At 43.1% G+C, this 27,868-nt stretch overlaps 1 protein-coding gene across 3 annotated transcripts in view; it reads left to right on the forward strand.

The window, feature by feature from the left end:
* LOC119969549 (glucose-induced degradation protein 8 homolog) overlaps positions 1-27,267 on the forward strand; it is a 47,836-nt gene extending 20,569 nt beyond the window's left edge. For all 3 annotated transcript variants that reach the window (XM_038803309.1, XM_038803307.1, XM_038803308.1), the window contains exons 4-5: positions 16,623-16,820; positions 24,056-27,267. In XM_038803309.1, the coding sequence (XP_038659237.1) occupies positions 16,623-16,820; positions 24,056-24,229 (372 nt within the window). In that variant the 3' untranslated portion in view covers positions 24,230-27,267. The remainder of the gene's footprint in view (positions 1-16,622; positions 16,821-24,055) is intronic.
* The last annotated feature ends 601 nt before the right edge of the window (positions 27,268-27,868 follow it).

The following is a 27,868-nucleotide window of genomic DNA, read 5'->3' on the forward strand; positions in this document are numbered from 1 at the left end:
AGGGGGGAAGATTTCGGCAACATACCAGGTGATTCAGGAGGAGGAGGAGGCCTCGGTGGAGGAGCTGAAAGGTAAGTGGGAGGAGGAGATCGAGGAGGGGATGTGGGCAGAGGCCCTCAGGAGGGTGAACTCTTCCGCTTCGTGCACGAGGCTTAGCCTCATACAGTTTAAGATGCTGCACAGGGCGCACATGACCGGGACCAGGATGAGTCGGTTTTTGGGGGCGAGGACAGGTGTGTTAGGTGCTCAGGGAGCCCAGCAAACCACACCCATATGTTCTGGGCATGCCCAGCGCTGGAGGAATTTTGGAAGGGCGTAGCGAGGACGGTGTCGAGGGTGTTAGGATCCAGGGTCAAACCGGGCTGGGGGTTCGCAATATCTGGGGTTGCAGAGGAGCCAGGAATGCAGGAGGCGAAAGAGGATGGTATTCTGGCCTTTGCGTCCCTGGTAGCCCGGCGGAGGATTCTTCTTCAGTGGAAAGATGCGAGGCCCCCAAGCGTGGAGGCCTGGATCAATGACATGGCAGGGGTTTATTAAATTGGAAAAGGTGAAATTTGCTTTGAGGGGGTCAGTGCATGGGTTTTTTAGGCGGTGGCAACCGTTTCTAGACTTCCTGGCAGAACAGTAGACAATGGTGACGGGTGTTAATTTACTATTTATGTACAGGGGGGAGGGGGTACTGGGGTGTTTTGTTTTGTTTTGTATTTAATCCTATGGGGTTCTTTTTCCATTCTGTTGTTGATATTTTGTGAAAACTTTAATAAAAATAATTTTAAACAAAAGAATATATTCAAAGTTTTTGCATCAACTACTTCCTGTGGTAATGAATTCCACAGGCTCACCACTGTGTTAAGAAATGTCTCCTTATCTCTGTCCAAAATGGTTTACCCTGAATCCTCAGACTGTGACCCGTGGTTCTGGACACACCCGTCATTGGTAATATCTTCACTGCATCTATCCTGTCTAGTCCTGTTCAAATTTTAGACGTCTCTTGTGAGATCCCCCTCATTCTTCTGAACTCCAGCGAGCACTATCCCAACCTAGTCGACCTCTCCTCGTATGACAATCCCGCCATCCCTGGAATCAGTCTGGTAAACCTTCGCTGCACTCCCTCGAGAGCAAGAACATCCTTCCTCAGAGTAGGAGACCAAAACTGCACACAATACTCCCAAGTGTGGCCTCACCAAGGCCCTGTACAATTGCAGCTACACAATTTTTGGTTGATGGTGATTTTCCAAAATTCTTTGGACTCTGGAATGGTTCCTGCAGATTGGAAGGTAGTTAATATCACCCCGCTATTCAAAGAATGCGGTAGAGAGAAAACAGGGAACTTGTAATGACCTCCAATTAGCATTATTGGTTGGCCAATTGGGAGTATGAGCTCCCTCAATGATAGCTCATTGAGGGGGCCCATATAAGCACCTGTGTAGGCTTTGTGATCCAGTCTTAAGTTGACTGGAATGTTAGCAGCACTGTTGGAGCTGCTCTTGTATATAGTTATTGGCAATAAATATTGGTGTGGTGATGGGACTCCTGCCTCTTGTGGATTATTACAGTGGTGACGAGGTAAACAAAGAACTTTGCGGAGACCAGCTGCCGCACCCGGAGGATAAGCCTTGCTATTTCAAAAATGCCGTTTTTTGGGAGGTTGGATGCATTCGACCCGACTATTGAGGACTGGTCCCAGTATGTGGAGAGAATGTGTTACTTCTTCCGGGCCAATGATATAACTACGGACGAAAGGAAACGGGTTATCCTGCTGTCGGCGTGCGGACTATCAGCTTTCGCCATTATACGTAGTCTAACTTATCCCGATGCGCCGGACGCGAAACCTTTCCAAGAATTAACGGAATTGGTGAAAGAGCACTACAACCCAAAACCACCCCTCATTTTGAGTAGGTACAGATTCTACACAGCGAAGCGGGAAGACAGGGAGTCAGTCACGAATTTCTTGACCCGCCTGAGAAGGCTGGCAGAAAAATGTGAGTTCGGCCCAACGCTAAATGAAATGCTTCGGGACCCGTTAGTATGTGGCATAAACAACCTCACAATACAGAAGCGCCTGTTGGCAGAAACGCAGCTAGACTGCAGGCAGGCGTTACAGCTTGCACTGTCCCTAGAAAAAGCAGCAAGTGGGGCGCAGGAACTACAGGGCACGCCAATGGAGGTGAATAACTGTGAGAGGGACTACCACAGCGGGTCCAGCTACCAGATAGCTGCTCTCAGGAAAAGCCTGAGGAATCGAAGGCCAAAGGAAAACCCCAGAACTGCCCCCAAGCCTGCTAGGGCTAACTGGAGACAGAGGGAAGTAACGGCTGAGGCTCCCCCAACAGCGAAGGACCGTTTCTGGCACCAGACAGAGTGGGGTAACAGCGACAGAAACCCTAGAAGGAGGTGGCAAAAGAGGGATAGCAGGTGGGGACGCAGGGAAGTACACAACCTGGACGCCCCATCCTCCTCCGAAGGGGAACAATTATATAATATTGCGAAGAAGAAAGCAGAACCTATTAAGATTACCCCACGGGGGAACGGTCGGCCGACAATAATGGAAATAGACACGGGGGCGGCCGTATCAGTAATGGGAGTGGCAGTATTTTAAAAAATCAAAGATGGACTCCAGCCACTAACCCTAACAAAAACATCGACGAAACTTAAAACCTACACGGGGCACCCCTGGAAGTTCTAGGCACGACTCGTGTACCCGTGGAATATGAGAAACAATTGCTCAGATTACCGTTGACAATAGTAGAGGGCTCCGGACCGAGCTTAATTGGACGGAACTGGCTGAAAGACCTAAAATTAGATTGGATGAAAATTTTACAGAGTGGAAGCGGGCAGTTCAGTGGAGTACTCCAAAAATACCCGGAGGTCTTCAAAGAAGGTTTGGGGGAAATCAAAGGCGCCAAAGCAACTTTGCACATGGACCCAGAAGCCCTTCTGCAATTTTGTTAGGGCAGGGCGGTACCTTTCGCATTAAGGAAGAAAGTAGAGGTCGAAATAGAAACGTTACGGCGCGATGGCATTATCAGACCAGTACAGTTCTCGGAATGGACAGCGCCGGTAGTACCAATTTTGAAGCTAGACAGCTCGATACGTCTCTGTGGAAATTTCAAACAGACGGTAAACAAATACGCACTGCTGGACAAATACACGATCCCGAAAATAGACGACCTATATGCCAAATTGGCAGGTGGGCTTTTGTTGATGAAACTGGACATGAGCCACGCCTCCCTGCAGTTAAAACTGGACAAGGACTCCCAGAAGTTCGCTACGATCAACACCCTGAAGGGCCTTTTTCATTATACTTGGCTACCTTTCGGAGTGCCATCAGCCTGCGCTATATTCCAGCGTACGATGGAAAATATTGTGCAGGGACTACCGCAGGTGGCGATTTATTTGGACGATGTCGGACGAACAGGGAACACTTAAGGAACCTGGAGGAAGTGCTCAGGCGTTTCGCAAAGGCAGGCGTACGGCTTAAAAGAGAAAAATGTGTTTTTCTGGCCCCACAAGTGATGTACCTGGGATATAAAGTAGACGAGTCGGGCTTACACCCATTGGAAGACAGAGTAAGGGCAATAAAAGAAGCCCCAGCTCCCACCAAGGTCCAGGAGCTATGATCATTTCTCGGGTTGGTAACCTATTATGGCAAATTTATTGAAAATAGGGCGTCCAACCTAGAACCCCTCCACCAGCTACTAAAAAAGGGGCAAGAATGGAAATGGTCTGCCCGCCAAAACCGAGCATTTAGGGACATTAAGGAACAGCTGTCATCCGAAAATGTCCTAGAGCATTATGACCCAAGGAAGGAGTTGGTGGTCATTTGTGACGCATCCCCTTACGGGGTAGGAGCCGTCTTAGCCCATAGAGGAAGGAATGGTGAAGAACGGCCAATAGCCTATGCTTCGAGGACCTTGGCGATGGCTGAGAGGAAATATGCCCAAATCGAGAAGGAAGGACTGGCAGTGATATTTGCAGTAAAAAAATTTCAGCAGTATCTGTACGGGCGGAAATTCACCATAGTGACGGACTTAAGCCTTATTAGGGTTATTAAAAGAAGACAAGTCAATACCTCCGATCGCATCAGCTAGAATCCAACGCTGGGCGTTGCTACTGGCGGCGTACAGATACGTTCTGGAGCACAGACCGGGAACGCGAGTAGCAAGTGCAGATGCTTTGAGAAGACTTCCCCTCCCGGACACCCCACCGCTAATACCGAAAGTAGAGGAGACAGTAATGACTCTAAATTTTTTGGACACCCTACCAGTGGACGCACAACATATTCGGTTGTGGACGCAAAAAGACCCAGTTTTAGCCAAGATGAAGCATTTACTGCTAACAGGGGAACTGGAAAGACCAGGGGAGCCCCAGATGCACCCATACTGGAGCAGAAGGGACCAAATAACCGTTGAAGACGGTATCCTGTTATGGGGAGCCCGGGTAATAGTCCCAGCTCAGGGCCGTCGGGCAATCTTAACCGAGTTAAATCACGGACACCCAGGAGTGTCTAAAATGAAGATGCTAGCTCGAAGCTACATTTGGTGGCCAGGATTGGACACCGACATAGCAGCCTTGGTACGTCGGTGCCAGGAGTGCGAACAGGGGCAAAGAGTGCCACCAGCTGCGCCATTGCACCCGTGGGAATGGCCAGGCAGACCGTGGACCCCTCTGCATATTGACCACGCCGGTCCTTTCATGGGCTCAATGTTTTGGTGATAGTGGACGCCCACTCCAAATGGTTGGACGTCCACCGGGTAAACACGGCAAGCACAGCATCGACAATCGAAAAGCTCAGGGCCTCATTTGCAACACATGGACTTCCGGAGGTATTGGTGTCGGACAACGGAACGGCATTCACAAGTGGGGAATTTGGAAAATTCCTAAAAGAAAGCGGAGTCCGCCACATCAAAACGGCCCCTTACCATCCAGCGTCCAACGGCCTGGCAGAGAGAGCGGTCCAGACACTAAAAGCGGGACTCAAGAAGCAGCCGGCGGGGTCAATGGACACAAAGCTCTCCCGCTGGCTGTTTGATTACAGGAGTACACCGCATTCCACAACGGGCATACCGCCAGCTGAACTCTTAATGGGAAGGCGGCTGCGAACGAGGCTGAGTATCCTTTTCCCAAATTTAACGGGGAAAGTGGAGAAACAACAGGAGGCCCAACGCAGGGGGCATGATAATAGTCGGCCCCAGAGACATTTCCAGGTGGGGGCACTGGTTTGGGTCAAGAATCTTTGGAATGGACCAAAGTGGGTCAAAGGCACGGTAGAGTCCCAAACAGGGCCCGTATCCTATGAAGTTTCGATAGGAGGTAAGGTGCTGAAGAACCACTTAGACCAAATAAGGGCAGCGGAACCACACCTGGAGGCAGGCGAAGCAGGACCGCCTCAAGCTGGGATAGCCCAGACGGAAAAGATACCCACACCCCAGCTCCGAGCAATTTCTCCAGACCCCGTCATCCAGTCGTCCGAGTCGGAGATGGACACGTTCGACGATGCCGCCGCGACATCTCTCCCCGAGGAGGAGGAAGAACAACTTCCAAAGAGGTTGTCAAGAAAAAGACGGGCACCTATAAGGTACACCCCGCACACTTTGGCGGACGACACAGAGGTGACAGACCCGGACATGAGTAGCAGGAAGAAGCTCAGAGGAATGCCAGCTGGCAGGAATTCCTCTGACCTTTTCGGGGGGGTGGGGGTATAATGACCTCCAATTAGTATTATTGGTTGGCCAATTGGAGTATGAGCTCCCTCAATGATGGCTCATTGAGGGGGCCCATATAAGCATCTGTGTAGGCTTTGTGATCCAGTCTTAAGTTGACTGGAATGCTAGCAGCACTGTTGGAGCTGCTCTTGTATATAGTTATTGGCAATAAATATTGGTGTGGTGACGCGACTCCTGCCTCATGTGGATTATTACAGAACTATTGACCATTGAGCCCAAAGTCAGTAGTAGGGAAGTTGCTAGAGTCCATATCAAGGATTTCATGGCACAGCACTTGAAAAGCAGTTGTATAATCAGACAGCATGGATTTACGAAAGGAAAATGCTTGACCAATCTACTGGAATTCTTTGTAGATGTAACCAGTAGAGTTCACCAGGGAGAGCTGGTGGATGTGGTTTATTTAAGCCTTTCAGAAGGCTTTTTGACAAGGTCTCAAATAGCAGGTTACTATATAAAGTTAAAGTGCATGGGATTGCGGATAGTGTCTGGAGACGGATAGAAAGCTGGTTAGCAGACAAGGAAGCAAAAAATTAGAATAAATGGATCTTTTTCTGATTGGCAGGCAGTGACACTGCAGGGATCTTGTGCTGGGACCCCAACTGTTCGCATTATACATGAATGATTTGGGTGAAGGAACTAAATGTATTATCTCCAAATTTGCAGATGATACAATGTTGGGTGGGAGGGTGAGCTTTAAGGACAATGCAGAGATGCTTCAGCATAATTTAGATAGGCTGAATGAGTGGGCATTTGCATGGCAGATGCAGTGTAATGCGGATAAATGTGAGATAATCCACTTCGGTAGCAAAAATAGGAAGGCAGATTATTATTTGAATGGGTGTAAATTGCAGAGGTGGATACTCCGCGAGACCTTTGTGTCCTCAAGCATCAGTCACTTAATGTAAGCGCACAGGTACAGCAGGCAGTGAAGATGGCAAATTCATAGTGAGAGGATTTGAGTAAAGAAATAGGGATGTTTTACTGCAATTGTATAGGGTGTTGGTGAGGCCACACCTGGAGTATCGTGTGCAGTTTTGGTGTTCTTGCTGTGGAGGGTGTGCAGCGGAGGTTTACCAGGCTGATTCCTGGGATGGCAGGATTATCATATGGGGAGAGAGTAAATCTGTTCCAATTATATTAATTGGAGTTTAGAAAAGTGAGAGGGGATCTCATCGAAACTTAGCAAATTCTAACAGGATTAGACAGGTAAATTCAGAAAAATGTTCCCGATGCTGGGGGAATCCACAGCTAGGGGTCAAAGTTTGAGGATGAGGAGTAAACCTTTTAGGACTGTAATGAGGCCACAGCTGGAGTATTGTGTGCAATTCTGCCACATTATAGGAAGGATGTGATTGCACTGGAGGGGGTGCAGAGGTGATTCACCAGGATGCTGCTTGGGGTGGAACATTTAAGTTATGAAGAGAGGTTGGATAGGCTTGTTTTTTTTTTGTTGGAGCAGAGAAGACTGAGGGGCGACCTGATCGATATGTAAATGATTGAGGGGCATGGACAGGGTGGATAGGGAGCAGGTGTTCATCTTAGTTGAAGGTTCAGTCACGAGGGGACATAAGTTCAAGGTGAGTGGCAGGAGGTTATGGGGGGCAATGTGAGGAAAGATTTTTCTCCCCAGAGGATGGTGACGGTTTGCAATGTACTGCCTGAGAGGGTAGTAGAAGTGGGCTGCCTCATATCCCTTAAAATTTCCAGTGAGTCTTAAAAGTAAGTTGCCTCTGTCAAAAAGGGTAGTGCTGGAGGTGTTTGTAGCCTGGATAGTACAAAGAAAATTTACATGCAACTTTACCTATCACCTCTATGCTCACTGGCCCGCATTGGCTCCTGGTTAATCAGAGCTGGATTGTTAAAATTGTCATCCTTGTTTTCAATCCATGGCCTTGCTCCTCTCAGTCTCTGCGATCACCACCAGCAGTTCCTCTAATTCTGCCCTCTTGAGCGTAGTTTTAATTACTCCATGACATGTAACCATGCCTTTAAATGCAGAAGCTCCTTGAAACCTAGCTCTTTGACCAAATCTGTGGTCATCTGCCATAATATCTCCCTATACGGCTGTTGTTTTATTACATTAAAAGGTGCTATATAAATGCAAGTTACCCATAACCTTGTTGAATGGGAGCCAAATTGCAGCAAGGCAAGTAAACGAATATAGTTTATCTGAGACCTGCACCCTTGTCCTGCAAAAATGCAGTGGTCTGTATTTATTGCGAGATTTACCCAAGGAAAGATATACTGACATTGGAAGCAGTCCAGAGAAGGTTCAATAGATTTCATTTCGGAGGGTAGTGAATCAGTGGAATTATTTCGCACAGAGGACTGTAAAGGCTGGGTCATTAAGTATGTTCAAGACTGAGGTGGACAAATTTTTAATCAGTGAGGGAATCCAGGGTTATGGAGTTAAAGTAGGAAAGTGGAGTTGAGGATTATCACATCAGATTAGCCATGATCTCATTGAATGGCGGAGCAAACCCGATGAGCCGAATGGCCTATTTCTCCTATGTGTTATGGTCTCCTTTAATCAGAGTGTAAAGATGAATTGACCTAGGTTGGTAAGATACGAACAAGAGTAGGCCATTCAGACCCTTAAACCTATCCCAAGTTCATCACCAAAAAGAAACTGGGCAATTCCTTCTGGTCTGTCTGTCTGAGCAAATCAAGGTAAAACGTTGCATAATGTAACTGGCGAAAAGCAAGAATTAAATTGAATGGAAATAAAATAAATAGTTACTGAATGAATGGCAGCAACGTTGGTAAATTTCTGTTTGTTTTTCATTGAAATCTGATTGCATTCATGTGACTTGTGTTCGGTAAATCATTGTCCTTAATTACTGTAATTATCTAATGGTGCATTAATGTTAAATGTTTGCAGAGGGGCAGCATTAATTTATTACATTATCCTTCACCTCTGGGATTGTGCCTTCTCTGGCAACTGAACAGCTTGTAGGCAAGTTTGAGCAGCATCCATGTATTTCTTAGTGTTTGTGGGTCATCAGCCAAAATTCTTCATGATTTGGTAATTGTAAGGCTGAATGGCAAAGTAGGTGGCAGTGTTTTGATGTTGGAGTTCAAGACATATCGAGATGTTGTGGAGAGAAGTTTTATGCATGGGATAACTTGACATATGAATGTTTGATCTACTTTGCACTGACTTTTTGTTCACATTTTAAGTTTTAACTATTTTTCCGTGGAATTTTAATGTGTTTTAGATTAAATATTTTTAAACTGTAAACCTTTTTCAAAAATAGATGAAATTTATTACATTTCATTGAAGCTTGTGTGGTGTGCTGAAATTCAGACAAATCTGATCCATATTTTTGTTTTGAACATAACATTTGAACTTTGAATTATCAAGATTTGTGGAAACTTTACAGATGCAGCATGCATTTATTTCTACATATTGCTGTACCACAGTATAAACAGCTAGCTTCTTGCTGCAAAAAAAAATGAACATTTAAAACATTTTGTCAGGTTACATACAAGGATTACTTGTGATACAGTAGTCTTTGATGGCCAAGGAAGGTGAATGCACTGTGGCCAAATAGGTTGTGTATCGCCTTATAAATCTTTTCAGCACACTCCAATCACAGTCGATAAGAGCTTCCTGGTCAGTATGTGATGGAAAGAATGTTGGAGTCTCTACCCTCACCATTTATAGCTCCAGACTACAACATACACTTAAAAGGGCATGTTGCTACAACCACTCGGACTCCCTGAGTGAACTATAACACATCGCCTATGGTTATAACATTTTTTTGCTTTGACATGAAGGGGTTGAATTTATATTTTATGTAAGTTTTACTGACTTTTATTTATGCTCATAAAAATTAGCCAGTTACTACATTGTCAGATCACAGAGTACTTAAATTCAAATGCTTATGTGTGCATATTAAATGTTATATTTATTGGGTCAGATGCAGTAAATTATGTATTTTATTCCAAACTTGATTTACCTCTCTCCACTTTATGGACCTGTACAATTTTGCCACTTGAACTGTTATGCTAATGGACTGAAGCATTACTGAAATATGATTATTTGCATCAGTAGTTTTCAAAGATCACTGCCTATAGTTCAGATGGTTATTATATAAATAGAATTGTGCATCTATGATAGAAAAGTGCAAGTACTTGTACAGCTAATTTGCAGTGAAATCTATGGGGACAGATAATTACAACAACAAAGTATTTATTTAGCATTTTTAACAGAATAAAACACCTCAAAGGGCTTCAAGGGAACCGTATAAAGTAAAGTTTATCACCAAGCCATTGATGGAGATATTGGGTTAGATGACCAAAGTTTGGTCAGAGGTAGATTAAAGGAGTGACCTCACTCAAAATCCACTGATGACATTTCGAAGGGCAGAAGGGGATTTATCCCCAGTGTCTTGACCCATATTTATCCTTTTAGAAACATCACTAGAACAGATTAATAGGTTGCTTTCACATCGCTGTTCATGGGAGCTTACTTTACGTAAATTGACCCCTGCATTTCCTATAATTCTATATTGAACGAAGTTAATTGTTTGAAAAGAGCAATCGGACATCCTATAGTCATGAAAGATGGGATACGAATGCAAGCTTTTTTGATCTGTTTTGTCTTCAAGTGAATAAAGCATCATGCCTTCAGACCTAATTTTATGAGTGGGAGGTGAAAACATCTCAGAAGGGAAAGAGACGTGGGCATAGTAGTTTGGAAGGCCAATGGGATCGAGGATTGGTGTTTTGAGGAACGGTGTAATGGTCAGAGGAGAGTCAACACCCGAAAGAGAACTGTTCACAATATTGGATACCATGGAACAAAACCTAAACAAGCCTTTTCTCTTTTGTAGCTATCCAAGGCACGTTTTTTTAAAGATTGCAAAATGCTGTGGATGCAAGAAGTTTGAAATAAAACGGAAAATTCTGGAAATATCTTGGCTAACGTGGCAGAGTTTATAGAGAGAAGAAATTCATTTCTCAGATTGGTGACCTTTTGTCAGAACTGCAAAAGGTTAGAAATAGAGTAGATTTTAAGGAAATAGAGGCAGGGAAAGTGGAAGCAGGGCTTGGGCGAAGAACAAAATGGAAGGTGCATATTAGAGTACAGAAAGACAGGAGAACTTAAATAATTGAAGTGTTGATGGTGCAAGGTAAACAAAAATTTAAATAAAGAAAAAAGATGTCTAGAGGACTTGTAAATAGGAAAGACAGGATCATGGTCAATCAACCCTATCGACAAAAAAAGTTGGGGGAGATGCTGTGCAGAGGCCTTGATTTTCAGTTGTTGAAGTGCTGAGTACAGAATGCTATAAAAGATGAGGTGTTGTTTCTCATTGTCCGTTGAACAGTAAGGAGGCTGAGGACGAGTGCTTAGATTGGGAGTACAGTAAAGAATTAAAGTATGTGAATGGATTCTTGGAGGATAGCACTTGCAGACTGAACAGAGATGTAGCACAAAGCAGACATTCAATCCATGTTTGGGCTGAGGCCACTCGTGAGAAGCACACCTAAATTGAAAGTAGTACCAGTGAATTACTATTCCATGTGGGGGGTGGAAAAAGTTTGGGGGGCCTTTACTACTCAGAAGCGGGGTGGTAACAGGCCAGTTGTTGCATCTCCTGCATTTGCCTGGCAAGCACCATGGGGTAGGTAGCCTTGGGTGAGTGAGTAGTGGACCAGGGCTGGATTCTCGGCGGCACACTGTTTGCTGGTGGTGGGATTCTATATGCCCACCACTTGTAAATGGAATTCCCATTGAAGCCACCCCAACCTGCCGGTGGGGGTGCACTGCTGGTAAGAAAAGATAATCGCAACGGCCGGAGAATTCGGCCCAGGTATCACAAAGCGAACAGTTCCTTCTGAGTGCTTGAGAGAGGCATTGTTTTGGAGATGAAGGAAATAGCATTTGTTAATCCATTGAATGGGAAGGCTGGTGGGTGGTGTGGAGAGAAAGAATAGGAAGAATGTTATTCTTTATCATTGTTCTGCAGTGAGGGTGGGGAGGTTGGTGAATGGGAATGACCAAACTCTAACTGGGATTTTCCGGACCTGTCGTGGCGGAAATTCAGCAGCCTAGCCAAACATTCATTGACTTTCAGCAGGACCGGATGATCCAGGCGGTTTGTACAAAAATATCCCACCCTTTGTTTCTCTTTCCACTGATGCTAGCAGGCCTGCTGAATATGCCCACCGTTTTCTGTTTTTTACATCTACCTTTGTCTTATCGTTAGTTGTTACTTTGTTGAAGGTTTGCTGAGATTGTTTAAATGGGAAGAGTATTTTTCAAGTCCCAAATGTTGGAACTGTTTTATCAGTTAATGAAAAAATTCTGCATTTGTTTCTGTTCTCCATCCATGTTGGAAATGAAGCTTACGGCTGTAAACTGGGTCTAAATGTGTATTTTCAGACAGTCAGTACCAGAAGTGTAACAATTCGCACTTTCTGTAAAGCACTGAAGGAAAGGTTTTTCATCCCATAAGCACCTCTGGGAACCGATTCACACACCCAGATAAGATATTTGACACTGATACGAAAGGTTTAATATTGTTGCTTTAATTATGTGATTCGATGTTTTGGGGTTTTTATTTTTCCCATTTAATTTACTGCAATTTTGCTACAGAATTGCAGATGCAAAACAAACAAAGTCAGCTGCTTCCATTGCATAAACATTTCCATAAACTAATTTGGATAAAAATGAAATTTGAATTCCTAGTGGCCATCTTTCAAGCCCAATTTAAAACAATTCTTTGTTCTCCAATGTTTAAAAAGCAGCTACAGCATATCGTAACTACAGGGTTATTTGGTTACTTCATCTAAGAATTAATATTTCTTAATGATCTCAATCGTTTATGACTTAAATTTTAAACCAAAAGGGTTGAATTTCTATTTCATCTTTAGGTGGCATTGGACAATTATTAGAAATGAAGCCACACCTTGTGAGCCAAAGTTTGCTGGCAGACGGCATATATATAGCCGCACTGTTTGCTAGACTTGCCCGTGCACATCTTCAGTTCAAAGTATTTATTGCTAAAAAGCAGCTAACAGTTCAAGCTGATAACAGAGCAGTGAGGGGAAAGGGAAATTTGGGACTTACGGGAAAGGGGGAATCTGGGACTCAAGTAAACAGGGAAAATAAGATGTCTCCTTACCCACTGAGATTTAAGGATTGTAAAATAAACAGCAGACGGATTGAAACGGCGGTTGAAGGACAGCACGGTGGTGCAGTGGTCAGCATTCCTGCTTTACGGCGCCGAGGACCCCCGGTTCGATCCTGGGGATCGACCATCCATGTGGAGTTTGCACGTTCTCCCTGTGTCTTCGTTGGTCTCACCCCCTCAGCCTAAAGATGTGCAGGGTAGGTGGATTGGTCCCACTAAATTGCCCCTTAATTAGAAAATTTAAAAACAAGAAAAGGAGGTTGAATCTCAAATCAGATAGAGGGAAAAATAAAATTGGATTGAGATGGTGTTACGATCCCAGTTGGTACAACTGGATGCGAAGATCCCAGAATGGAACCATGGCTCAAAAGATTATGGGCAGGATTCTTCATTCCCTGACGCCAATTTCGTAATCGGCGTTCAGGCGGAGAATCCCCTCTGACACTGAAATCGGAGGCGGTGCCTGTTGACGCAGGTTTTGTGTGCTCCACCCCCTCCAAAACAGCGTCATCGCGTCGCGTGCCACACGCTGTTGGGACGGCCTAGCGTGTCACCTGAAGCGCCCCCGCCCCCCCGATGATCCGCCCCTGATGGGCCAAGTTCCCAACCGCGCAGTTGACGTGTGGTCTCAGCGATAGGGAAGCCGGCCTTGCGGCTGTGGACTGTATCCAGTGCCACCACAGTCTGGCGGTAGCTGTGCTGCGGGCTGAGGGGGGGCTTCCACGAGGGCTGGGGGAGTGGCCAGGAGGGTGCACTATCTGGCAGGTCAAGTCTGCGCATGGGGGGGTCACGGACCAGACCATTCTCCAGCCGTTTATACCGTGGGAGCCGGGAGTTTTACACAATGTAGCTGCTGGCCCCTCACCGGTCGCAGGATTAGTGTTTGGGCAGTGCTGATTTTTTTCACGTAAAACGCCACAAATCCTCCGTCCTAGCCTCAGAAACGGAGAATCCAGCCCCATAACTTTTTTCTTGTCAACGTGGAGGAACAGACAGGACCGTTAATTAGTTTCAACGAGAAAATAACTCTTATTAAACATGAAAAAATTAGATTATGATGCAATATGCCTTCCCTCGCCTTTGCCACTCCCCCACCCATCTTAACAATTCACACAGGTTTAACATTGATTACAAAGTACATCTTCAACTACAATGGTCCAATGCCATAACACGCAATCCTTCCTAAGCATGCTGGTTGGCTTTGGTCAAATGCGCACACACCTTTCTGAACCCAAGTTAGTGTCTGGATTTCTCCTCCAAATCCCTCAAGATGATTGTCACATGAGTTTCTAAACTCCACTCCCAAAACCGCACTTTAAAATATTTTTTCATAATTATGCTTTCTCCTCGTGGTTTGCATTCTGAAATCCAGACCAAGTTTTCAAAATGGCATCTTTAAACCAAGCTTTTGCTCCACTTTAACAGAAAATCCCGTCCAGGATTTTTGCACCAACTCCTTTAGGATTTCTTTCTCTTCACTGCTGTGCAAACTGTGAACAATTGCGTTAACTCAGTTCCCAGACTGTATTAAAATGATAGCAAACATTCCATCCTACCTTTTGAAGTCTGCTGTACCACTCGGTAGTCCCACCATAGCCGAGCTGGCCGGGTCCTAAAGGACTTGGCTGCTATTTTGGGACTGTAGCAGGTGGTGACGGAATCAACAGAGGGAAAAACATACTCCAGTTCATCTAACCACCCTTCCTGCTGCAGACGACCGTATCAGTAGAAGTGACCACCGTACTGTCCTTGTGGAGACAGTCCCGTCTTCACATTAGGATATCCTTCATGTGTGGCACTACCACCATGCTAAACAGGATAAACTTCAAACAGATCCAGCAACTGGGCAGCCATGAGGTGCTATGGGCCATCGGAAGCTGAATTATATTCATCCACAGTCTGCAGCCTCATGGTAGGCCACTTCCAGTCGTGAATGGTGGTGGACAATTAAACAACTCACTGGAGGAGGAGGCTCCACAAATATCCATATCCTCCTTGATTGAGGAGCCCAGCACATATATGCAAAAGACAAGGCTGAGGCATTTGCAACAACCTTCAGCCAGAAGTGCTGAGTGGATGATCCATCTCAGTCTCTTCCAGTGTTCCCCAGCATCAGTCTTTAGCCAATACGATTCACTCCACGTGATATCAAGAAACGGCTGAAGGCACTGGATATTGCTAAGGCTATGGCAATATTCCGGCCATAATGTTGAAAACCTCTGTTCCAGAACTTGCCGCACCCCTAGCCAAGCTACAACACTGGCATCTACCCAGCAATGTGGAAAAATTACCCACGAGTGTCCTGTACAAAGGAAACAGGACAAGTCCAATCCAGAGAATTACTGCCCTATTAGTCTACACTCCATCATTAGCAAAGTGACAGAAGGAGTTATCAACAGTGCTATTAAGTGTAAGCGTGCAGGTACAGCAGGCAGTAAAGAAGGCAAATAGTATGTTGGTCTTCTTTGTGAGATGATTTGAGTATAGGAATAGAGATGTTTTACTGCAATTGTATAGGGTATTGGTGAGGCCACACCTGGAGTATTGTGTGCAGGTTTGGTATCCTTATCTGAGGAATGATGTTCTTGCTATGGAGGAAGTGCAGCAAAGGTTTATCAGGCTGATTCCAGCGATGGCGGGGACTGTCGTATGAGGAGATACTAAATCGGTTTAGATTATATTCATTGGAGTTTAGAAGAGTGAGGGGGATCTCACAGAAACTTAAAAAATTCTAACAGAATTAGACAGGGTAGATTCAGAAAGAATGTCCCCGATGATGGGGAGTCCAGAATTAGGGGTCATAGTTTGGGTATAAGGGGTAAACCTTTTAGGACTGAGGCAAAGAGAAATTTCTTCTCCCAGAGAGTGGTGAATCTCTGGAATTCACTACCAAGAAAGTAGTTGAGGCCAAACGTTGTGTAATTTCAAGAAGGAATTAGATATAGCTCTTGGGGCTAAAGGGATATGGGGGAAGGCAGGATCAGGATATAAAGGTCAGCCATGATCATAATGAATGGTGCAGCAGGTTCAAAGGCCCAAATGGCCTCCTCTTGCTTCTGTGAACTATGTTTCTAGCCCAGGTCTGGATTTAAGGGGGGAAATCATCAGGAGACACAGTGTACAGAATTTAATAGGATCTTTCCCCATTTCAACCTGATCACAGAACAAAGTTTTCTTTTTCTTTTCTTGCTTTTAATATATTTAAAGCTCTTTTTGCCTGTGCTTGTGTTTCTTGCTAGCTGGCCCTCAGTTTATTTTATCTTTCCTGATTTATTTTTTTTAGTCCATCTTCGCTGCATTCTGAATCTATCCCACACTTCTGGCCTACCACTAATCTTTGCCATCTTAAAATTTTCCGCTGTCAACTTGCTACCCTCCTTAACTTCCTTGGTTACCATGGTAGGTTCTACCTCTTTCCTCTTCATTGGATTGTATTTTTGCTAGGAATCATGAATTAGCTCCCTAAATGTCTGCCACTACTCAACTCTTGCCTTTACTTAATCTTAATGACCAGCCCATTTTGGCCAATTTCATCCTCGTGCCTTTGTAATTCTCCTTCTTTACGTTTAACACTGATATTTCAGTCCCAATTTTCTTCAACTTAAGCTGAATGCTAAATTCTATCATACTGTGATTGCTACTTCCGAGGGCATCCTTAACTACGAGATCCCTGCTGAACAACTGTATCAATAACATTATCAGCTGCATTGTTGTGTAATTAGGCTGATGCTAATAAGTGTGTTTTCTACAGCAACAGCATTTGATCGAGTTGATTCGCCAGCGTGAGACAGAAGCAGCTTTGGAGTTTGCCCAGACTCAGCTTGCTGAGCAAGGTGAGGAGAGTCGAGAGTGCCTGACTGAGATGGAGCGTACACTGGCCCTACTAGCTTTTGATAATCCAGAAGACTCGCCGTTTGGGGATCTGCTTAATATGATGCAGAGGCAAAAGGTAACTTTTTAAATTCAGTATCAAATCATTCATCATTGTTAATAGAAAGATATGTTGGCTATTTTGGGATCAACTTATTGCAGGAAATGTTTAAGTACACTAAGATGTTTAATTTCCTTCCGCCTGTGCAATTAAAATATCTAGTAAAACCTTACATTAAATTATCACATTGCATGTTGGACATAGGTATGAGTTTGCATACAATAACCTAAAGGTAAAGTCACCATAGTCCCAGATGACCATTGTGGTGATATGCATCACTGTAAATACACAAGGGGTTAATGTAAATACATGTAGACTAGATAGACACTAGGGGGAGCATCAGAGACATGACACACACACATTCAACCAATAGGCCAGTGAAATAGGACACTACCAATGGGCATTCACAACACACACAGAGGTGACACTACCACAAGGGGGCATTACACCAACCCATATGTAAGGACACAGCACACATGATCTTCCTCTTTCCAGTGGAGACACTTAGTGAGTACACAGGGTTGATTTGGAACACATCCCACCCACCACGTGGATTGTAGCAGACTGGTTAGGTAGTCTGAGTAGCTATAGCAGGATTAACAGGAGAGTCGAATCCAAGTAGGATAATCGTTAACAGTTTAATAAATGTGTTAAAGCTATCTCCAAGTCTGAACCTTTCTTTGTCAGAGTGCACATCAAGGTAGCAGCTTATGCTACGTCAAGAGCATAACAAAACATGGTACCAAGGAGTGAACTGTTTAAATCCATATAGTTACAACTCAGCAAACAGTGTCAACCAGCAACGGCACCCAGGCGAGATGATGTTCGAGATTCCGGTTCCACAGCAGCTCAGGTACCATGGCAATCTCAGTGAAAACTGGCATGCGTTCAGGCAGAGATTCGAGATCTATCTGGTAGCGTCCGACTTAAATGGTGTGGCAGATGCAGAGAAAATAAAGCTTCTACTTACCACCACGGGTCCAAGAACAGCTGAAATCTTCCAGACCTCCAAATATTCATAGGGGAAAAACAACTTCCAGGCAGTCCTGGACAAATTCTAAGAATTCTGCGAGGAACATACAAGAAAAAACGGTAAAAGAGGCGCCAAAACTCACCATGAGATAGGCTTGCAGCAACAAATGGCAGTTTTGATTTGCAGCCATCTTGGAAAAGGTGCCACACATGCGCAGTTGCGCGAAGAGCGCACGAACGGGAAGGTCCGTTCTGAAAGTCCGTTGAGAAAAAGGCCCCAAGTAAAGGAACAGTGATGTGCGCAATCGCTTCCTACGCTCTACGCCACACGCTTCATGACGTCAGAGGCCCCGGACCACGCCCACTTAAAGAGGAAATATCCCAAAACACGAAAAAAAAGTTTTAAAGCCGTAAAATCTGATTCTTTCACCTGGAACAACAGCACAATGCCTGAAATTCAACCAGTAACTGAACGTAACCTCCGCAGAACCCTGCAACATGCAGTAAGCACCACCCTAGAGGATGATATAGCCTTGGAAGACAATGACTCAGACAAAGATTTCATCTTGGGAGGTGGCTACCCCAGTACCAAATCCGAACCGCAACTAGACGTGTTGTACATTGAAGACCCCGCAACGAGTTCTTCGGATTGGGGAATCCTCAGCCCAACATATATGACATCCCGAGTTGAGTGCAGGATTATGCTGTGGCCTGACGCCAAGAGACGGAGAGCGGTACAAGCCCCCAGAGAGCGGCCTGCTGCCACACAATAGAGTGCCTCACGCACTACGAAGGGTCCAAGCCTCCACAGCGAGCTCGTGGACAGACTCCACGATAGAAGCAACGCAAGACTCCAGAGCGCAGTCCTTGCATGAACAAGACCATGAGGGTCTAGCAACCTCCTCTGAGCAGCCACCAGCAGACGATGACCGTCTGCCACGCTCCATTGCACAGCAAAAAGACTATGACAGTCTACCAAGCTCAAGTGCACAGCAAGAAGACACTGAGGCTCTACCCACTGTATGTGAGACAAGTGACGACGGCATCCCACTTCCCATACAAGATGTGCAGCATCAAGAAACCTCAGAAGATTCAGGTGAACCAGAAAGGGCTCCAGACGGGGAGCATCGACAAGCCAAAACTGACTCTGGTGAAGTAGACCAGACTCCAGACGGGGAGAATCGACAAGCCAAAGCTGATTCAAGTAAGCCGGACATGACTCCAGACGGGAAGCGCCGCAAACTCAGTGACGGCACGCTCAAGGAAACAGCAGATGCCACAATTCACACTGACACGAGTAACTGTGTGAAGGACTCATATTATCCACAGAGTGTGGTCCTTGAGCGCAGCAAACACGACGACAAAACCAACCAACACAACAACAACATCAAAGACAACATCCAGAAGCGTACCAAAGGCAACAACGTCGGCAACAAGCACGACAAACACAACGCCACTTGAACTATGACTGGTACAACATAGTATGACTCTGCAAATGCGGGACACTGTTACTGCTCAGCTCAGTACAATGACATACCATGGTAGGACGATGCATCTTACCAGTTCGCGTTTGCTGAGCTACCAACAGGCAACCTGGCTTTCAGGACAGATGCCATCCAGAATTGCTACCATAAGCATCGAAAAAAAGAAAAATACTCCAAATCAGACAACAAAGTGATTTGACCACTTCTTGGTTCCTTACGCACAGGGACACTGACGGCGTTTACAAAGCAATGCAACCATCAACATCACCACCGCACCAACCAAACAAGAAAGACACTCGACCATAATAATTAATAAATTTTGGACTCGTGCATATGATTTCAACTTATTGTTTAATGATCACTGTTATCATAACTTGTACATAGCATCACTTATCTACCTGTTTTTATTCAATTTTCTTTAACACTGTACAGCAAATTCCCGCACCAGCCTCCCCGGACAGGTGCCGGAATGTGGCGACTAGGGGCTTTTCACAGTAACTTCATTGAAGCCTACTCGTGACAATAAGCGACTTTCATTTCATTTCATATGTAACACGAAAAAAGTGGGGATGTGGTGATATGCATCACTGTAAATACACAAGGGGTTAATGTAAATACATGTAGACTAGATAGACACTAGAGGGAGCACCAGAGACATGACACACACACATTCAACCAATAGGCCAGTAAGATAGGACACAACCAATGGGCATTCACGACACACACAGAGGTGACACTACCACAGGAGGGCATTACACCAACCCATATGTAAGGACACAGCACACATGATCTTCCTCTTTCCAGTGGAGACACTTAGTGAGTACACAGGGTTGATTTGGAACACATCCCACCCACCACGTGGATTGTAGCAGACTGGTTAGGTAGTCTGAGTAGCTATAGCAGGATTAACAGGAGAGTTGAATCTAAGTAGGATAATCATTAACAGTTTAATAAATGTGTTAAAGCTATCTCCAAGTCTGAATCTTCCTTTGTCAGAGTGCACATCAAGGTAGCAGCTTAAGCTACGTCAAGAGCATAACAAAACAACCATAGGCTGCTTTCCCCTTTGAGGAGGAGAGCTGACTGGTGGTGGTTTAACCTGAGGATCACCACACCTCAGGCAAGGGGTAAGATTGAGGCGAGCCTTCAAGAATAACCTCAGCCAGTACAGGAATTGCATCCATACTGCTGGCTTTATTCTGCATCACAAACCAGCTGTCTAGCCCACTGAGCTAAAAGGGCACCCCTATAATCTTGTTGAAAATGTATTTGGGAAAAAGTCTATTAATAAAATCCGAAACTGATAGTGTTTAAATTGATTTTTCATGGTTGGTGTAAGCATACAAATGGTGAATCGTTTTTTACATTAATTATATTTTTCCTGAATATTTTGACTGACTTCCCAGGCTGAATTTTTGCCACTGAGGTGGGAAGCTCAAGTTGGGAAATGCTTTCAACCTTGAATCAGCAGACCTGTCTCTTTAAAAGGGGCTCTGCCCACCATATTTTTGTAGTTTTGAGCAGAGGTGGGTTGTAGTTGAGCCCTCCACCTTCCAAGATAATATTTTAAAATATTTTTATTTTTAAATTTTCATTGATTTTAAAAATCAGCATCAACATAACCAGCCCAGAAAGCGGCTCCGACATGGTATAATACCATAATAACAACGTTGCATTTGCCTACCGAACTGCTGACTGAACTTGCACGTTAACGTTTAGATAATATTGGACTAGGACTCCTAAATTCCTTTTCTGGCTTCCTAAGACTTTTCCCATTTAGAAAATAGTCTGCCTCCATTCTTCCTACCAAAGTGCTTAACCTCACACTTTTCCACATTGTATTCCATCTGCCACTTCTTTGCCCACTCTCCTCGCCAGTCCAAGTCCTTCTGTAGCCTCCCTGCTTCCTCAATACTACCTATCCCTCTACCATGGACTACTTCATTATCTGTGGAGCTGCGAATGGTGCTGAACATTCTGCAATCACCAGCGATCTTGTGGCCTTATGATGGAAGGAAGATTATTAGTGGAGAAGCTCAAGATGTTTGGGTCTAGGCCACAACGCCGATGAACTCCTGTAGCAAAGTCCTGGGTCTGAGCAGATTGGTTTCCAATGACAAGTAATATCTTCCTTTGTGCTGGGTAGGACTCCAACCAGTGGAGCTTTCCCAATTACTTTAGTTTTGCCAAGGCTCCTTGATGCCACCCAAAGACAAGTTTTGCTTTGATATTAAGGGTTGTCACTCTCGCTTCCCCTCATAATAATAATCTTTATTGTCACAAGTCGGCTTATATTAACACTGCAATGAAGTTACTGTGAAAAGGCCCTAGCCGCCACATTCCGGCACCTGTTCTGGTACACAGAGGGAGAATTCAGAATGTCCAAATTACCTAACAGCACGTCTTTCGAGACTTGTGGGAGGAAACCAGAGCCCCCAGAGGAAACCCCCGCAGACACTGGGAGAACGTGCAGACTCCACATAGACAGTGACCCAAGCTAGGAATCGAACCTGGGATCCTGGAGCTGTGAAGCAACAGTGCTACCCACTATGGTACCGTGCTGCCCAGCTCTTTTGTACATATTCGAACCAGGGGGGTAGTGAAGTCAGGAGCCGAGTGGGCCTGGGGGAACTCAAAGGGAGTGTCAGTTAACAGGTTATTGCTGAGTAAGTGCAGCTTGACACCACATTCAATGATGCCTTGCATCGCTTTGATGATGATCAAGGATAGACTGGATAACATTTGTCCTGCTTGTTGTGGACAGGGCATGCTTAGACAATTTTCCACAGTGTCTGTTGGATGCTAGTGTTATGCCTATACTGGAACTGGTTGGCTTGGACGATGGAGCCAGATGCTGTGAAGCAACAGTGCTAACCACTGTGCTACCCTGATTCATTGGTTGTGAGATCTCTTGGTTTCATCTATCGTTGCCAAGACTCACTACTGCATTAGCTCAACAGGGTCTGTTTTCACCGGTGACATTGTACTGTTTTCTTTGATTGATATCTTTGAGGCGTAATAGATTATTTCAGAGGTTATGAGATGCCTGTCCCTGCAATGGAGCCAATCATGTCCTGAGTGCACCTCATGCCTGGAAAAATTGTCAGTGCTGGAAATGGGGGTGTGTGTTCTGGAATTGGGTGCCTCATTTTTAAAGGCCTTTGAAGTTGGCCCAACTCTGCAAACATTTGGCCCCGAGTCTGTCTTCCCTGTACCTCGTGTGGTTTGGTTTTTTTCTTCTTATTATTTATATTGTAAAAGAGAGCATTTTGGCAACCTTTTCATTTCAAGGCATATTATATAGAATTAGCAATTTATGCATCTTGGCAGTTAAAAGGGAAGACAAATGATTAGCATACAGCACCCACGACCCTTCCCCCAACCTACCATGTACTTTTAAAATTACATCAGCCATTAATTTTAGATAATTTGTTTGCTAAAGAGTTGCTTTGTAGACCTACAACTTTAGCCAATATAATGACAACATTGTGAAAGAATGAGTTTATATGTCTGGAAATAATAAATGTCAACTTCTCCATAATTTTGTCTTTGACACTTTTACAGGATGTGTTTTGCTTTGGCACAATTTAATATAATTTGCTGTAATCTTGTTGAGGAACCCCAGATGACTTTTAATTGAATTCATAATTGTTGCATGTTAATTTTCCTATTCAAATTTCATGGGAATCAGTAGCTAGTCTTAGTTATTTAACCTATTGATAAACAAATCTTACATCAAGATGCCTCCATTTTTTTAATATTGCTGAAAAAAGAGACATACCATTAAAATCTCAAAACCTCTTTCTCTTTGACCATATCTCCTAACTCTACTACCACTTGGTTTCAGTTTCTTCTTCATTAAGCATCGTCAGATGTTTCTACCAATGCTGTATAAATTCAAGTTGTTTTCATGCTTTCTATTACCACGTTTATTCAGTATGGATTGGAAATTTACCTTGTAACACTGTTACAGGAGGTCTTGTGGCATAATGGGGGAGCATTCCTGCCTCTAAGCCAAAAGCTTTGGGTTTGAAACCCACCCCAGGACTTGGTCAAGGAAGTTACATTCATAATGCAGCCAAACAGCAGGAATATCAAGCCTTCCAACACACAGCAATGGCAGACAGTCAGAGTGGGTGAGCCATATGATGGAAAGAAAGGTGGAACCTCAACCATCACTATCGATAGTTCCAGGTTACAACATGCTTGTAAAAGTGCATATTGCCACCACAACATGGGCTCAGTGAACTGTAACACATGGCCCCCAAAATATTAATCTGGCAGTAATGAGCTACAAAAGGGTATAAGATGCGCAAACAGTCCCAGTGGAATTAAATTCAACTTCATAGAACAAAGATTTATTCCTGTATTTAATACATCACCTACAAAATTGTAGCCCTAGAAATTGCACATTTCAGATTTTCACATTCTAGTTTCCATTATTGAGGAAAACAATTATGAATTTTTAAAAATCCCAGTTCCCAATTACCAATCTGAAGCAGTTGGATTTAGTGTGTCAAAGAATGATATGGTTATTATCTGCTTAGTGACTGAGTCGACATGTACTCTGGTGTAATAGCTGATGACTTATAATACAAGGTCAGAGTCTTTGTTTAGATATTTTGTATGAAAAATGTTACTGTTGAAAGTTAATGCTTTTTCAGTTTGTCAGTAAAAATGTGATCTTGAATAGAGAGCTTCTGGAATCCAACTGAAGTCTCTTTTTTTATAGACACTGAATTTGAATGTCAAATTTAATTGACTACATTCTCATTTATTTGTTTTCTTTTTGTCCAGGTTTGGAGTGAAGTGAATCAGGCTATTTTGGATTATGAGAATCGTGAATCAACGCCTAAGCTAGCCAAACTGCTAAAACTTCTATTATGGGCACAGAATGAGCTGGACCACAAGAAAGTTAAATATCCCAAGATGACAGACCTCAGTAAGGGAGCAATTGAGGAACCCAAGTAAAAGCTGTATGATGGGACTGGAACAGGATTATGAAGCATCTTGTTGTACATTTGCTGGTTACAGTATATCAGACAAGACTATAATAAGTTCACTAATAAATGACAGAATATGTGAATATGACGTTATGGTTAAGAATAATCACATTTAAGGCTGGGATGAAGTTCAAAGCATCACCAACATATTACATCGGAACGCCACCAAATGGCTGCTGAAGGGTCAAGGGATTGCAAGATTCACCCCAGTCCTAAATTCATTTTTATGGTAACTTATAACTTTACCAACTACGCACATTGGACTGAAAATACTGGGTATTTGGTATTTAGATTTGGCTGCTGTCCAGAGTTTCTATTTGCAGTTTTTTTGCTTCACATGCCAACGGTTCTTATGTTTATATATTTTCAAAACAACTTTATTAAATGTCTGCCTGTTCTCTACTAATATCCATCTTACATCTGGAACTAACCTCATACTTTATTTCTTATAGAATATCCTCAGCAACTTTATTGCTAATATGGTATCTTACTACAATTACATTTATTTGGATCCAGTTGTGGATGTAACATGGATACTGAGAATGTAATTAGTGGAAGCTAACTATTCATTTTACATTTTTTTCAGTCGCATTAAAATTTTCCACTGTGCTGGAAGAACTTGTTTGTTAATTTTCATTAAATAGCCTTGTTACCAAACTAAAATCCGCAGGCTTGTAAGTCATAGTATTTAATCTCAAGGTTTTGTATATTTTGTGGCAATGACTCATTTAGACGAGAGTTATTTGTATATAATGCGATTCCTTGCAGAAAAAGTATAATTTCCCAATACAAAAGTGCTTTACACTTTGAAATTCATCTAATGTGCTTTTAATCACTTCTGTGTGTGCATAATGTGTGTTGAGCTTATTGATATGTTTTATTGAAAGAAATACTACAATGTTAATTTATCATTGCGTATATCAGCGAATACTTTGTGAATGTACAATGGAAAACCATTGAAACAATTTTAATTAGTTTTATAGCTTAGGAATGCAGATTTCGTGTCAGGTACTTTTCAAACAAAATAGTTGACAGTACTTATTTAATTTTCCAGAACTTTTTATTGTTAGTTTAGTCGTAGGAAAATTCCAGATGTGATCATCTGTCTTGTAAATATTCCCAAGATTGACTTTAAAAATGCAACAGGTAAAATTGAATGAATGCTGGTCCTGAATGATGAAAACATTTGTACAGGAATAAATGTGAACTTTGATTTCTTACCCACCTCACTCCCACATCTCCTTGTTTTCAAGGATTCCTCACAATAGATTTGATACTTTAGAGGTTTATACTAGGAGCAGATTAGCTCAACAGAGAGAGCTCTGTTTCCTAGACATTACACGTGGCAAACCCTGTTGTGAAAATGCAAGATCCTATAAGGCAGTTGTTGAAATTGATTTTGTTGAAAATCTTCATTTGCTGAACAATTTTAACATCTTCCCCCGCAAGTGCACATTGTCCCCTTTAGTCTAAAATTTGTACCGTTTGCACATTTTCACCTTTGAAATGAATATCAAAGGGATTAATAATTAACCTAGTACAGTAAGCACTTTGCTTACTACACTACCAAATGGTAAGTAATGCTTACACGGACCCGCATTACAAATGAATATAAAAGCCCTTTAGCTGCATCACCCGTCTCCATTTTGTAGATGGTGCAACCATGTGCAAATTTCTCCTTTCTCTGTAGTAATGCTGTCTTGTGTGATAGACGTAAAAGTCCTTTTGGTAAATTCAGCAAAAATAAGTTAATTGGCTAAGCTCCAGGAGACTAGCGTTTTAGTCTTAATACACCATGGCCTAAGCTAATTAAAAATCCATAACTGGTGATGCCCTGTAATAGTTTTTAAATTAAAGCAACTAATTTACAGCTAAATAAACCTGCACGAAAATGTTAAATGCTAAATGCAAAAATGTTAGGTATGCACAAGTTTATAAACAGGACATTACCCTTTATAAAGACTTATTTGGATGGCATAATAAAAAAATAATTAAAACTGGGCCCTAACCACCTTTTGTTTGAAGTGGTGTTATACAATGTAGTGGCTTAGCATTGTATAGAATAGAAGCTTTTGTGTCTGACCACATATCAGAACTCTGGAGAATGCACTAGGTCAGAAGGACAATTATGATCTATCTTCCCAAACACACAGTCGCATATCATTTATATCACTCCGTTCCTTGCCAGAAAAAAAACAGCTTCTTCTTGAATTTTCTGAAACTTGTCTACTGTCTTCCTGGGCAACTTTTCCACATATTAATCAACCGTATCACATTAAAGGAAAGTCACCATAGTCCTAGATGATCAGAGGCTGCTTTCCCCATTGAGGGGGAGAGCAGACTGGTAGTGATTTTACCCGAGGATCACCACACTTCAGGCAAGGTTGAGTAGGTGGGCCTTCGTGAATAACCTCGGCCAATATAGGAATTGAACCCGTGCTGTTGGCCTTGCTTTGTGTCTCGAACAATCTGTCCATCCAATTGAGCTAAACTGGCCTCAGCCAGATTTCATAAATGTGATTTTTAATATTCTTTGCTTCCAACTGTTTAATTCAGATGTTTATTCTTCTGCGCTCTCGATCATCATTTTTCAGTTTTCAAAATCCCTGCTTTCTTCATTCGACTATTTCATCCTTTTAGTCTTGTTCTCGTTTTTTCATGGAGAAACGGACTCTTTACCCTGGAGAGAAGACTTTGTGCTTTGCACAAGATATAAAAATAGACATATGTTGGGTCCAGAACACTGCTTCAAGACAATAGGACAAGGGGGCGTTCACAAAAACTGGTGATAAGACAATTTATGATTGAGGTCAGAAGGAATTTCTTCATATAATGGCTGATTGCCACTTCGATATTTCTTCTAGCCGGAGAATGGAGACAAAAGCTTTAGATTCATTGGAGCGATGGAGAGGGGCAGAAACATGTATGTTTTTAAAAATCTGAATTAAAGCTTTATTCTCTGCACCAATTTGATTGGTGGTTGGGGAGAAAGATATTGTTATGAAACTGTGTACGTTGTGGACTATTATTTTAACATACAACATGAACAATTGGAAACATGCCTTTATGATTAACTGAAATATATATTGTTTCTTCAAAACCAGGCATTTTTACTTTTGATGGCAACTTTCGATTAATAAAGTTAATTATTATGAATATATATTATAAAATACACTTTTATTTCAGATTTTATTTTTTGCCATTTGGATATAACCATTTACCAATAAAAGTTTTGTTTACATTTGACTGACCACTTACCTTAAATACTAAAGTTCTTTCATGTTCCAATGCTGTTTTTCTTGTTTTTAGTAGAACTAGATCCCTTGATTTCCATGGTTTCTATTAGTAGTTTACACTTCTATGTAGATTAGATTTAGATTTATTGTCACGTGTACCAAGGTAATGTGAAAAGTATTGTTCTGTGTACAGTCCAGGCAGATTGTTTCCTGTATGAAAAAAAACATAGACATGCAATAAATACATAGACATTGACATAAGGTGAAGCATACGGAGTATAATGCCGATAACAGTGCAGCGTGTTCAGTTTGGTCCACAAGAGGGTCATTCAGGAGCCTGGTAACAGCGGGGAAGAAACTGTTTTTCAATC

Source organism: Scyliorhinus canicula, chromosome 7 (genome assembly GCF_902713615.1).
Source record: "Scyliorhinus canicula chromosome 7, sScyCan1.1, whole genome shotgun sequence".
Lineage (NCBI taxonomy): Eukaryota > Metazoa > Chordata > Chondrichthyes > Carcharhiniformes > Scyliorhinidae > Scyliorhinus > Scyliorhinus canicula.